Source organism: Clarias gariepinus, chromosome 13, assembly GCF_024256425.1.
Source record: "Clarias gariepinus isolate MV-2021 ecotype Netherlands chromosome 13, CGAR_prim_01v2, whole genome shotgun sequence".
Taxonomy (NCBI): Eukaryota; Metazoa; Chordata; class Actinopteri; order Siluriformes; family Clariidae; genus Clarias; species Clarias gariepinus.
Window position 1 is genome coordinate 30,292,542 of NC_071112.1, and position 12,354 is coordinate 30,304,895.

General features: G+C 40.1%; 1 protein-coding gene across 1 annotated transcript in view; it reads right to left on the reverse strand.

Annotated features, from left to right (window-relative positions):
- Nucleotides 1–1,633: 1,633 nt before the first annotated feature.
- dicer1 (dicer 1, ribonuclease type III) overlaps nt 1,634–12,354 on the reverse strand; it is a 31,632-nt gene continuing 20,911 nt past the window's right edge. The window contains exons 24-29 of the mRNA XM_053509939.1: nt 10,905–11,739; nt 10,427–10,695; nt 8,529–8,691; nt 8,260–8,335; nt 6,885–7,035; nt 1,634–4,234 (exon numbers count right to left, since the gene is read on the reverse strand). Coding sequence (XP_053365914.1) covers nt 4,172–4,234; nt 6,885–7,035; nt 8,260–8,335; nt 8,529–8,691; nt 10,427–10,695; nt 10,905–11,739 — 1,557 coding nt within the window. The 3' untranslated portion in view covers nt 1,634–4,171. The remainder of the gene's footprint in view (nt 4,235–6,884; nt 7,036–8,259; nt 8,336–8,528; nt 8,692–10,426; nt 10,696–10,904; nt 11,740–12,354) is intronic.

Genomic DNA, 12,354 nt, shown 5'->3' on the forward strand with positions numbered 1-12,354 from the left:
AAAGTAAATCACAAGCCAAAACCAGCAGTTTTCTCAAACGGTAAATTTTACATAATGACCATTTTTAAGGTTGCATCAATCAGTAGCTTTTTTTTTTTTTTTTTTTTTAATTCCCCCGCTCTTGTGTTAGCGCCAGAGTGCTTGCACAGCTGACATGAGGTCATTTCTCACCTCACGAGTCTGTGCACGCCGCCCTCGTCTTCCACCTCTTGGCAAAAAGCCGGGCAGAGCCACACAGAGTGCGCATGCACCAAATTGGATACACACAAAACCGTAAAACTGCCTTCCGAGTGCGAGGGTAAGAGTACAAACACACAGCTTGTATGCACTGCTATACAAAGCTGTGTGAAAATGCGATTAAAAACATGGTTTGTGGTTGCTGAGAGAGTTTAAACTGTAGGACCCGGAGCGCTCGTTAAAAGCGTACGAGCTAGCGTTCTGCCTCGGTTAGAAAAACATTGAGGTCATCGATGTACGCTCACTCGCCCACCCAAAAGCTCCCTTAAAACCTGACCTTTGACCCCGAGCCACCATGACGCGGGCCATTACGATCTCTTGTACAATAAATTTGATATCAAACTGCAATACGTCAGTTCTTGGTGATATATTATAACATACAATCATGTTTTATTGAATATGAAAGATGATTGCGTATTTAGACCACGCCAAGCATAGTGTGGCGCAACAATTTTCCAAAGTATCAACAGGGAAGGCTTTGGGGTCAACAAGATAACAAAAACAAACAAAAAAAAAAAAAAAACACCTTCCTCCGTGAGAACAAACTGTTGCAAGTTTTATTTCCATCCAACCACGAACACAAGTGCCTAGGAGTTACTAGAAATTAGACTAAAACTGGGATCTTTAATCAGATGAGCTTTTCAGGAACAAGTACTTCAAGTGGTTTGGAGAGAGATATTGGGGGGGAGGGGGGGGGTTGGTTATTAATCAAATCCCTGCTGTTTGGGATCGTTCAGATTCTGTGTAAATCCCTTGGAAGCTTGACCATGACATACAAGGAAAATCATTTTCTCCTTCATTCATCATCAGGATTGCAGTGAGTCTGAGAAACACACCCTGGATGGCACACCACTACATCACACTCACTCAATCACCCTCTCACTCACTCACTCTCACTTAGGGGTAATTTGGTCGATGGAGGAAATTGGAGGACTCAGAGGAAACCCATACAAACATCAGAACATAGCAACCTGGTATGAGGATCAATCTGTACATGGAAGTCCTGACAAGGGGTTCGAATGAGTCATGGTTGGTTCCTCTAGTCACCTTGTAATGATACAAAAATAGTTAAGAGAGAAAGTTTTATGTCAGGCTTATCACAGTCACCTGGCTGAACACCTGAGGAGGTGAACTCGCAAGAGAACACGTTGTTCAGGAACGTCTGCATTATGGAGTCGTCTGAGATTCCTCGCACTCATGAAGCTCATTATGCAACTGATTGACAGGGGGTAGACATTTAACCATAATGTATTTCAGTAAGGGTGCCAATAATTTTAGAGTTGATTTAAAGATGCACAAAACAAACGTACAAAAGAAAAAATCCAGGATTTAACCAGTGTTTTTCAAATACAATAAAACTTTTTTTTTTTAATAGAAACAAACAAGAGCCGAGAAATGGACGACCATACCATAACTTTATTGTAGATACATTTAACTACAATTATTTGGGGAGGGGGGAACAGGTAAAATAAAGAGTATTAAAGGTGTTTGTGATCCATAAGGTGCAGATCGTAAACCACTGCAGCACTTTTACAGTATGAATAAGAATTCGTTCATGTCCCTCGAAACAGCGCTGCAGCTGCGCGATGGCCCTCGGGAACTCCTCGAGATGAAAACGCTGCCCGTCTCGAGCGCTGCGTTCCCACCAGTAACCCCGTTCCCGGGGAGGAAAAAAATTCACATAAAAATTCTGGAACCAGCTCGATGCTGATACGAGTGCATTTGATTATTAGTTTTTTGTTTTTCGGTCAGAACACAACTAAGGGGAACAAAAAAAAAAAAAAAAAGAGCAAAATGTTAAAATACTGAAAATGTACACAACTGCTTGATCAAGCCCTTTACAAAAAAAAAAAAAAAAGTATGAATTTCGGGGCTGCAAAATGATTACATAACAGGTATATAAACCAAATAAAGGGGGGGGGGGCGCTCTTTACTGACATGCACTAACTTCAACTGGAACTACGATATGTTAAATATAATCTAACTAATGAGGGGGAGGGGCTAAACATAATTAACACAAGACATGCCTGTCTGAGAAACCCATCGATTTACAATTGAATATTGACAATATCAACATTAAGGCAGGACATGAAGGTATACACAGGACATACATTTTGCCCCAGATTGTAGAGATCAACAATTGTTTTTTTTTTTTTTTCTACAGTGTAATTCTCTGATGACGTCCTGCAGGCACGGTGTATGTTGTATCTTTCTGATCATTTATTATTACTCTTTTTTTTAAATACAATTGTAAAATACCAACATTGGAACAGCAGCAAAGGCCAAAACCACAATTCTTTTTTTTTTTTTATGTAACGGTATAATCATATATACATTTTTTTCTTTCTGACATGAGGTAAAATATGGCGCCCAAGTGCAATGCTCATTTGTGCTACATGTACGAAGAAAAAAGAAAAAGAAACAAACAAAAAAAAAGAACAAACCTTTGAGCCAGGAAGAGAAACAAAAAAACGCATTCTGCAATACGACGGAGGACTACCTGACGCCGAAACCCCCTTCCAATAGCGAAGGAAGTAAAGCGGTTGTTTTACACGGCGGTGACGTTGTTCTCTAAGCTTTAGCTCGAGTGCTTAATCGTTTGATGACGTAGATGAAAAAGAGTGGGTGTGGCACCGTATAAACCATTTCACATTGTGTACAGAAGAGCTTCACGAACATCTGATATTTAGATAGAAGAAATATGTTGAAAAGCTGGATGCAAAAGAAAAGTTAGATACACAGCAGAATAGTTTGGTGTAAAAAAATAAATAAAAATTGCTTCCTGTCTACTCTGAAAAAGAAAATAGATGGGGTCAAGTAGCCAAGATAAATGTAGTGCGCTGAAGTTACGAGTTTCTGTTTTATGCATGTAGCTAATGCACAGCAAATACCTGCCTCAAACCACGCCCACTTCATCTGACTGGCTGATGAGTTTCGATCGACTATAAGCGAAAACGTTAAAGCTGTACCGTGTCTTCCTGAAGGATCTGACTTTTTTTTTTAACCGACTGTGAATATTACTTTCTCAAATCAACACGTCATACTTTTTTCAGTTAAAGAGTTATATTAAATCCTGTGGAATGTTTGATAAATTACTTAGCACCGGTCATCTCTTAAGTTATAGCTGCTTGAGACGTTTTCCTCAGCTGCCTCTCATTGCCTCATTCATGAAGATACTGAGAAGACATTACACAAGAGGAAAAAAAAACAAAAAACAACCTTAGATATAATTACCAATTCCTTCCACAGTAACCACCTTACGATTAGACTTTTTATTATTATTATCCATACATATGTGGGCGGTTATAATAGGGACGGGAATCACCAGGTACCTCACGAAACAATCTCACGATACCGAGGTGGCGATTCGGTTTGTATCGCGATTGGCACAATAAAAAACAAAAAAAGTGTCTGTGATTTGATATCACATTTTTCCTCCCTTCAGATTTTGTCACAATTCTAAACAAACATACCAACCACACGGGACGCTGTACTGTGCGAATAGTTTGGAGTGCACCACCTACAGGATGTTAGTGGAACTACTTCATTTCATCACTTCACACACAAACGTATATAAATGTAAAATTTTATATATTTTTTTTAATCAGTGTGCCAATACATGAATTGTCGCACAAAGCAATCATAAATGATTTAGTTTATAAATCAAAAAATTTGTTTTTAATCTTTCAGGACAATGTTCAGCCAATGTGAACTAAAATTCGACAGCGCTGCACTAAATTTTACTCCTAAGACACCACATGCATCTTGGCTGCTTGATTTTCCATTTGTCAGGAAAATGGCCTCAGTTTTTTTTTTATATAATTTATTTATTTTTTTACCCAAACTATTTCTTCCTTCCGGGCCGGCCACTCAATCCAGATCGAACGCAGAAGATCGAACCGAGGCGAGGCGTGCAGGGTCGCTGAACTCTTGCTCAGATTGCACTCGGAGGAGTGTTAGTCAGGGTGAGGCCAGGCAGTGATGCTGATATGCGCGTCTGCTGGGGGTAAAAACACGCTGATAACACATGGCACCTGTTCGCTACAATTAGCCGAAGATATCGTGATATATAATACAGATGGTACTTGGGTATGTTATAAAGACAAAAGGCACCATTTTGGGGCATTGTATCAGGGGGGGAAAAAAAGGAAAAAAATCAATAATTTGAATGGGAATGGAGTCTAGTGCAAATTGTAGTGTGTGTGTGTGTGTGTGTGTGTGTGTGTACAAGAATCCCCGTGTGTAAGGTGCACAAAAGAGTACATAAGCAAATAGAACCACCTTGCTTCCTACGTCTGAAAGATTACAGCTTTTAAAAAAAAAAAAAAAATTAAACAAATAACATTGCTATCATTTTTAAAACTAAATCACACAGGGTGTTTGTGAGGTAGCGTCACCTGCGAGATTTCACTTCAGGAACGATTCCAGCCGTGCTGCAAAAAAAAAAAAGAAAAGGAAAAAGAAAAAAAAAGAAAAGAAAAACAGCAGAGCGGGAGGTACCAACCAGGAATCACAGCGATCCTCTTCACTCAGTCAGGTAGTTAAGACATGTCTTCATGCGACATGAAAATGAACCCAAAAAAAAAAAAAACACAATGCAAGGACTGATTAAAGCCTAATCAGCTCAATTTCTGGCGTTTGCATGATCACCACCACTGAGATAATCCCTCTAATCATGTTTTAAAAATGCGCAAATGAAAGTTGACATGGCGGTAAGAAAAAAAAAAAAACAGGAAGGAGAAAAGGAAGAGAAACATGGCTTGTACGTGTTAAGCAAACGGAGTGCAATCTGTTGATTTCCACAAGTGTTAAGCAAACCCTTTCGAATGGTTTTGATTAAAAAGGTGCTCCACACAGAGGCACTGAGCTGAAGCTTATGTAGAGAGAGGGGGAAAAAAAACATCTCTCGTGTTTGTTTTTTTTTCTCATTTTGTGGTAAATTAATGAGAGAAAATAAAAGCTGAAGGGTTTTTTTTTTTTGTGCGGAGAACGTCCCAGCTTTTCTGCCCCAAAATTTCAAGTGGAAATGATGATGATGGTGATGTAGCTGACCTCTAGAACTTGACTGCTGGCAAAAACAGGATGAGCAAACCCACGATTTAGGGCAAATAAAGAGGTATTATAGTTACAGTGCAAAAAAAGATGAGAAATTCAAGCTTGATAATAATAATAACAACAACAACAATAATAAAAATAAAACAGCACCAAAAAAAAAAAAGGAAAAAAAAAAAGAAAAAGAAAATGCATGCAATTAACTGAGGTATTCGAGTAAAAATGCCTATTAATATGAAGACAAAACACGTGAGACGACGAGCATTTAACTAAAGGCTGGGGTTTGTGTTTTTCCCCCCCCCACGTCTCGAGGTGAGTGAAATCACGGAGTTCACTTCCGACACAGCGTTGCATCACTACTGACTTTGGTGAGGTGAATGAATATGATCACAACATCGGTATGTAAAAGGTGCTGTGTGTCTTACAGAAGTATCCGATCTGTTTTTTTTAATAATTTTTTTTAAACTTTCTTTTTAATACAAAATCTGCAGCATATTTTTTCCCGAGTGATATGTCGTTTTTTTTTTTGTGTGTGTGTCCTAATATTAAAATTAAAAAGCAGTCGATGTACAGAAGTTTAAATCCTCGCCACAATCATCTAACTTGACCACAAAAAAAATCAAAAAGTTCCTGGTATCAAAGAGAGAGGTTCCTGAAACCCCGAAACCGGACACAGTAATAAACACTTGTTATTGTTCTCTGTATATAATGGTTTATATAACGGTGGCTCTGTGTAATAGAACCCTTCTACACTGCTGTGAGAAAAACGTGCGCTGTGATCGTGACGAAAAAGGTCAGACACGCCGATGCTGCAAAGTGTATAGATTACTAATTAGCGATCTGAACATGCAAGCTTGTTTGCTTCTAACGTGTTTGTTTAAAAAAAAAAAAAAAAAAAGAAAGGAAAAAAAAAAGGCTGATTTCCTGTAAGTGGGAATGTTAAAGGTGGGTCTATTCTTTCTAAAACGGTTCGATCCGTGAACTCTGTGCTGATCCGAAGAAATGTTCGCGACGGAAGGAAATAAGTGCAAGAGCAAGGGACACGCCACTCTCTCTCCATCTTTCGTGTGTGCTCTCCATCATTTTACAGAAACTGGCGCTAGTGCACAGACTGAGGAGTTTAGCGTTTTTTTCTCTTCTTCGTTCTTTTCATTAAAAATGTACAGCTTTCGTTTGAATTATAAACAGTCGAACACTACTCCGAAGCGTGAGCTGATGTGCGCGCTACAGACAAGGCAGGGAATTAAAGATGATAATTATAACAACACAAAATAAAGAGAAAAGAGCAGACACCTGACCTTTAACACTTGCAGAGTAAAAAGCAGTCCTGTGATCGAACAGCTTAAAGGAAAATTAAACGGTAAAGATTGTGTTTGCGCAAAAGGGAAGAGGGAAAAAAAAAAAAAAAAAAAAGGAACCGATGAATTCAGTCTAAAGCCTCTGAGTACGTCGATGGTTATTTGTCTCAGTCGAGGACACAGAATGAAGACGACCCGTGGAGAGGCTTCGGTGTGTCGCAGAGGGCCGGGGGTGTGTGTACGGTTGTCTGTGTGTGTATATATATCTATATGTGTGTAAGCTCAGCTGTTCTGGACCTGAGGTTGATTGGCTTTGAGGCTGCGCAGGGCGCGCCGTGCCGCTGCCGATTTAGCGATGCGATAGCTCCGACCGACTCCTTTGAACTTTCCTTTTCCCACCACCTCCACGGTCACACGAACCTTCCCGTCATACGTCCTCTCGGCGGGACTGAAAGAGAGAGGAAAAAAAAAAAAAAAAAAAAAGAGGGCGCGCACACACACAGACACACACACACAGGGATAAGTCACCTATTGCGATATGCCACTCTACCCACCATGAGCAGACATCCCATCCCTGTACACACTACAACTAACTTAACACCCCCACAATACTGTGCAAAAATCTCGACCAGTCTAATTTTCTCATTTCGTTTAAAGAGCTGAATTTTCTCGTTTTCTCACTCTTTTTTTATTACAGTTTCTGTACCGAAGCATTTTAGACACTCTATTGAGTCTCAACACTTCTTCCTATTGCAATCTTAGGGTTTTTTTTTTTTTTTTTTTATTTATACATATTTTTTACACCCATTTTCCTAATTTTTAGTGGGGGCAAAGCTACTTTGCGATAATGACCAGTGTTAAAAATGCTTATACGAACTGAACTGTTTTGTTAAGCCACACTGACCCGTGAATCTTGCAAGCATTAAAATTCAGCAGATACATATTAAACTTTCAACGGAATTTTTATGAACCATTATAATATAAAGTTATAGATAGAATGTAAGGGATTTAAAAGGCAGTAAAATAAATTAAACAAATGAAAAAAATAAATAAATAAATAAGTAAATAAAGAACAAGATTTGGCCAGAAGAACAAAAACAACAAGATTTTGCATGTTTGCTAGAATTTGTAAAAGTTTTTCTGGTTTCATCTTGCTGAACAAGTTCTTTAAAGTTTGTTCTGGTAGAAATCGTTAGTGCTACACTGCTGACATTTTGAAACTTCTGAGTGGTTGAAAGAGACGAGAGGGGAAATGAGGCCGCTGCTGAGGTTGTTACATAAACAAGTCATTTGTCAATTGTACCTTTAGGTATTTTGCAGCTTGTTGTTAAAAAAAAACAACAACAAAAAAAAAAACATTGGTTCTATTTAATCTAAATCATTAATTTTTTATATGAAGAAATGAGGAGGGGGTTAAGACTTTTGCACAGTACTGTATACCCTAACATTTAACTGCCGCATTAAACTAAATTCTACAACTGACCTCAACACCTTACACACGACCTACCCCAAACAACCGACCCCCTATCACATTAAACCCCAAACAACCGACACATCCCTAAATCAAACCTCACGCTGCAACCCCAAACAAAACACCACACACACACACACTACTACTACTAATATTACTGAACACAAAAACATAATCTAATACACTTTATCAGAGCCACACCTGAACTTGGCCGTCTCGGGTTCCATCTCCAGTAACTCTCGCACGGGTGAGCGAGGGACGTTGGCGGAGAATTTCTCTGTAAAAAAATAAATAAATAAAATTCAGACCCAAACAAAAGCCCAACATTTCAATATAACATCTCATCACACGGACAAATCAGTACATTTGCAAGATAACTATGTTTAAAGCCCTCGCCACATGAGCTGACGAACAATCAAGCTGTACAGAATGCAGACGTGATTCGACGACTGTACGCGTCTCGTCCTCACCTATCAGCGGCCTCATCATTGGATAATACACTTGCCAAACGGTCTCGAGTGACATCTTGCTATCCATGTAAATTGCCCCGGCTAGTGATTCGAAGATGTCCCCCATTGCTTTAGGGACCTCAATATCCTCCTCTTTCTCCTCGTCTTCCTCGGATCGGCGAAGCTGAAAGAGAGAAAAGTGATTTTTTTTCCCCCCATTTCATGGCAGCGTTTTTCCCTCACAGGAGCAGAACCACATACACCCGTACATCAGACCCATTTTAAATTAACTGAACCCAACAAATAGATGGAAACATTATACGTAGTGAAATAGCTTGTATATTTCTAGAAGGTACGGTCCGTTTTTGTTTTTTTACATTTTCTACTCAATAAATAAGCACTCGGGTCCAAAATTGGTCATACACATCAGAAGGGCAAAACACGATCTGTCCTCAATTACGTTTAACATCGGACTTGACAAAAGCCTCATCTGTCGTGCACCGGAGCCGAATGGGAGACGATGCGACTCGGGAACGTAATTAAAGGCGACATCACTTATTTTAACGAATTCGCTTCTCCTCGTACTGTATTCAGCGCTGTCCCTCGGGCATAAAACGCTTTCCGGCGAAGCAGGGCTATGATCAGGGCCAAGATAACCATTTCCAAGTAAATTCAAACCAAGTGCATTTTCCGCAAAAAAAACTAAAAAAAGTAATAAATAAATAGTAATAAAAAAGAAAAACAAATAAAGTTTATCATGCAGGCTCTCGAAGGAAAATAATTTATTAATAGCTGCTGTGTGGAAATAATGTATACACTGTGCGCTTAAGGAAAAACGTTAAATAAATATTTTTTTAAAATAATAATAAAAGTAAAACACCTCAGGAGTAGCACATAGTATTTTATATAGTTTAAGAAACAATGTTTAAGACACGGGCATGCTAATTAGTGCTCTACTCTAAACACTTGGGTGATGTTCTTTAAAACATACAAAAAAAAAAACCCAAATATTAATAGTAATAATACACACACATACACACTATATATAATTAGTTGATACCTCATTGACGCCTTTATTTAATTTCAAAATCACCTTCTTTGCAAAAAATAAAAGTTGGATTACTTTCATTATATACTAAAGACCAAAATGTTTGAACAGAACACCGCTAAATATAACTAAATAATGACTCACTTACAAGAAGACTAAAATCTTTTTACTTTGTTATATACATTTAAAAAATAAATTAATTAATTAATTAAACTAACGTGACCAACCGGACGATGGATTTAGGGCTGCAACAACTAATCGATAATTATCGATAATGAAATTCTTTGTCAACGAATGCCATTATCGATTAGTTGGGCTGCTTACGCCACTAAGGAGCGCGACCACAAGATGCACAAATACACAAAGATACACACAGATACACAGCCGCTCGCGCAATGGAGGTTACACAGAAGCGTCTGCCGGAAAAACCGTGATTATATATACATAAATTATATATATATATATATATATATATATATATCAAAATTAAAGATCATTAAACTCTATATGTGGCTTTTGCATTTTTAAAAGTTTATTTTTATATTATTATATAAACAATACCCTGATTTATGTTTTTTTAAATAATTATAAGCAAAACATCAAATTGAAAGTTTTATCCGATTAATCGAAAAAATAATCGCCCAACTAATCGATTATCAAAATAATCCTTAGTTGCAGCCCTAGATGGATTTGACTCCCAGAAGGAGGCTCGGGTTTTTGCTCTCAGTAAGCACAAGGTGAATTACTTTACGGCACGTAGAGGAAACTACAAGTGATACAACATTAACGTCTAAGGAGAGAAGGTGCGCGAGATTTGCACAAGCAATGGTTATATTATTGTAACATCCACACACTCAAAATCTTTACTAACCTCGGAGTCCATTCCTTGCATTTCGTTCTTCTCCAGCTGAAATTGCACAAAATCGTCGATGACGTGGAACAGCTCGGGCGAGACGGCTTTAAAGTACTTGTGGTAGTCGTATTTGACGGCGAGTGAAGCGAATATGGTGTTGTTGACGAGCGCGGAGCGCAGGTCAGTCAGGACGCCGGGAGAGTGCTGCCGCGGGTCTTCGTAAAGGTGCTTCGTTATGAGGTAGTCTAGAATCGCGTCACCTAGGAACTCCAGCCGCTGGTAACAATCTGCGGAGTGAATGACGAAACCGGAGAGCGTGACTTCACATGAAGAGTTGAGAATAATAGTTAGAGATATGTTATATAGTAATGTATGTTAAAAATGATTAATATGATAATATTCCTTCCAGACCCAAATCAAATTCTTTAAAGCAAAATGAAAAAAGGTTAATCAGTTGGATTTTTTCTTGTTTATTATTAATTTTTCTTCCACTCGCCTGTGATGGTGTTATAATGATACGAGGCGTGAGTGAAGGCCTGCAGGAGGTAGGCCTTGTTTTTGAACACGTAGTTGATTTTCTTCTCAAAGTTCTCAAAACCCGAGATCAAATGGTCAAGAGTGCGCTGGGCGTCCGGGTGCTCGAACATGCAGCGTGCCGGTATCTGTAACCACCCGTACTCGTCTTCTGCATCGCTTTCGCCGCCCTTGTTGTCCCCGCCGCTGCCGCAGTCTCCGCCATCCACCTTCCTCTTGCTCTTCTTCTTCACAGGCAGCACCTTGAGGCCGAGCGAGCAGAGGAACATCTGAGCTGCTCTCTCGCCGCAGCTGGTCAGGTAGCAGCCGAGCAGGGCCTCCACGCAGTCGGCGATGCTCTTGTCTGCGATGCACTGCTCCGTGTGCAGGTCGTACGAGATGCACTGCTTGGCCGTTTGAGCGCCGCAGCTCTCCTCGGCCGGGTTCCAGAAGCCGACTACGAACTCGTCCTCTTCGGCCGCCTTGCTCGGGTCGAGGTAGCACATGGCGTCCCAGGAACTGTAGTCGAAGTCGTCGTGGCCGCCGTCCGACGCGAACATGGCCTTCTTGGGCGCTTTCCAGTCGCAGCTGGGTTCGGGAGGAAAGACGCCGAGGGGGAACTTCTTCCCGAAGGCGCCAGAGCCGATTAGCATGGTGTCGATGAACTTGATGTGCTCGTGGTAGTACTCCAAGTCGTCCTCGACGTTCACCTCGTCCTTGGGCTCCTTCCACATCAGGTCCTCGTCGTCGTCTACGTCGTCCTCGTCGTCGTCAAAGTCGTCCTTGGTGGCCTTTCCGTTGGCCATGTCGTCTTTTGCCTAAAAATGGATTTTAAGGAAAAACAAACAAGAATTAAAAGGGTGGGGGGTTGGGGGTGATTTCTGGAAGAAAGTCTCCGTGTGGAATATCCCTTCTGAACGGGCCAACGAGTCTGAAAACGAGCACTCGACAACAACATTCACAGAGAGAGGGATTTGCGATGATTACAGTTAGCGTTTTTTTGGGGTTTAAAAACGCCGTATTAAAATGAACCCAGGAGGGCTTTAAACGTACAGGCAGAGAGCCTCGCTGTCCCAAATCCATGAGTCATTGGCTCGAACGCAATCCAATAGCTGACACGCATCCTGAATATCATCTTTACAGCATTAGTACACCATAAAAGTTGACCATGTGGGAAAGATTCTGATGAATATTCATTAAAATGTTAACAGCCCTGACATCTAATATTGTAATAATACGGAGAGTTGACGCTGAGAATGAGTCAGCTTCAGGCGAAACCAGCATAATCTTAGCCGACACATGAACAGCCTAAACCACACGGAGCGACCCAAAACACACAAGCCGGCTCCAAAACGCCCACTCGAAAGCGTGGGTGAATGTTTGACATTTTCCTACTGATTTCTGATGAATGCGTTTTTCTTCCTTTTCAGTCT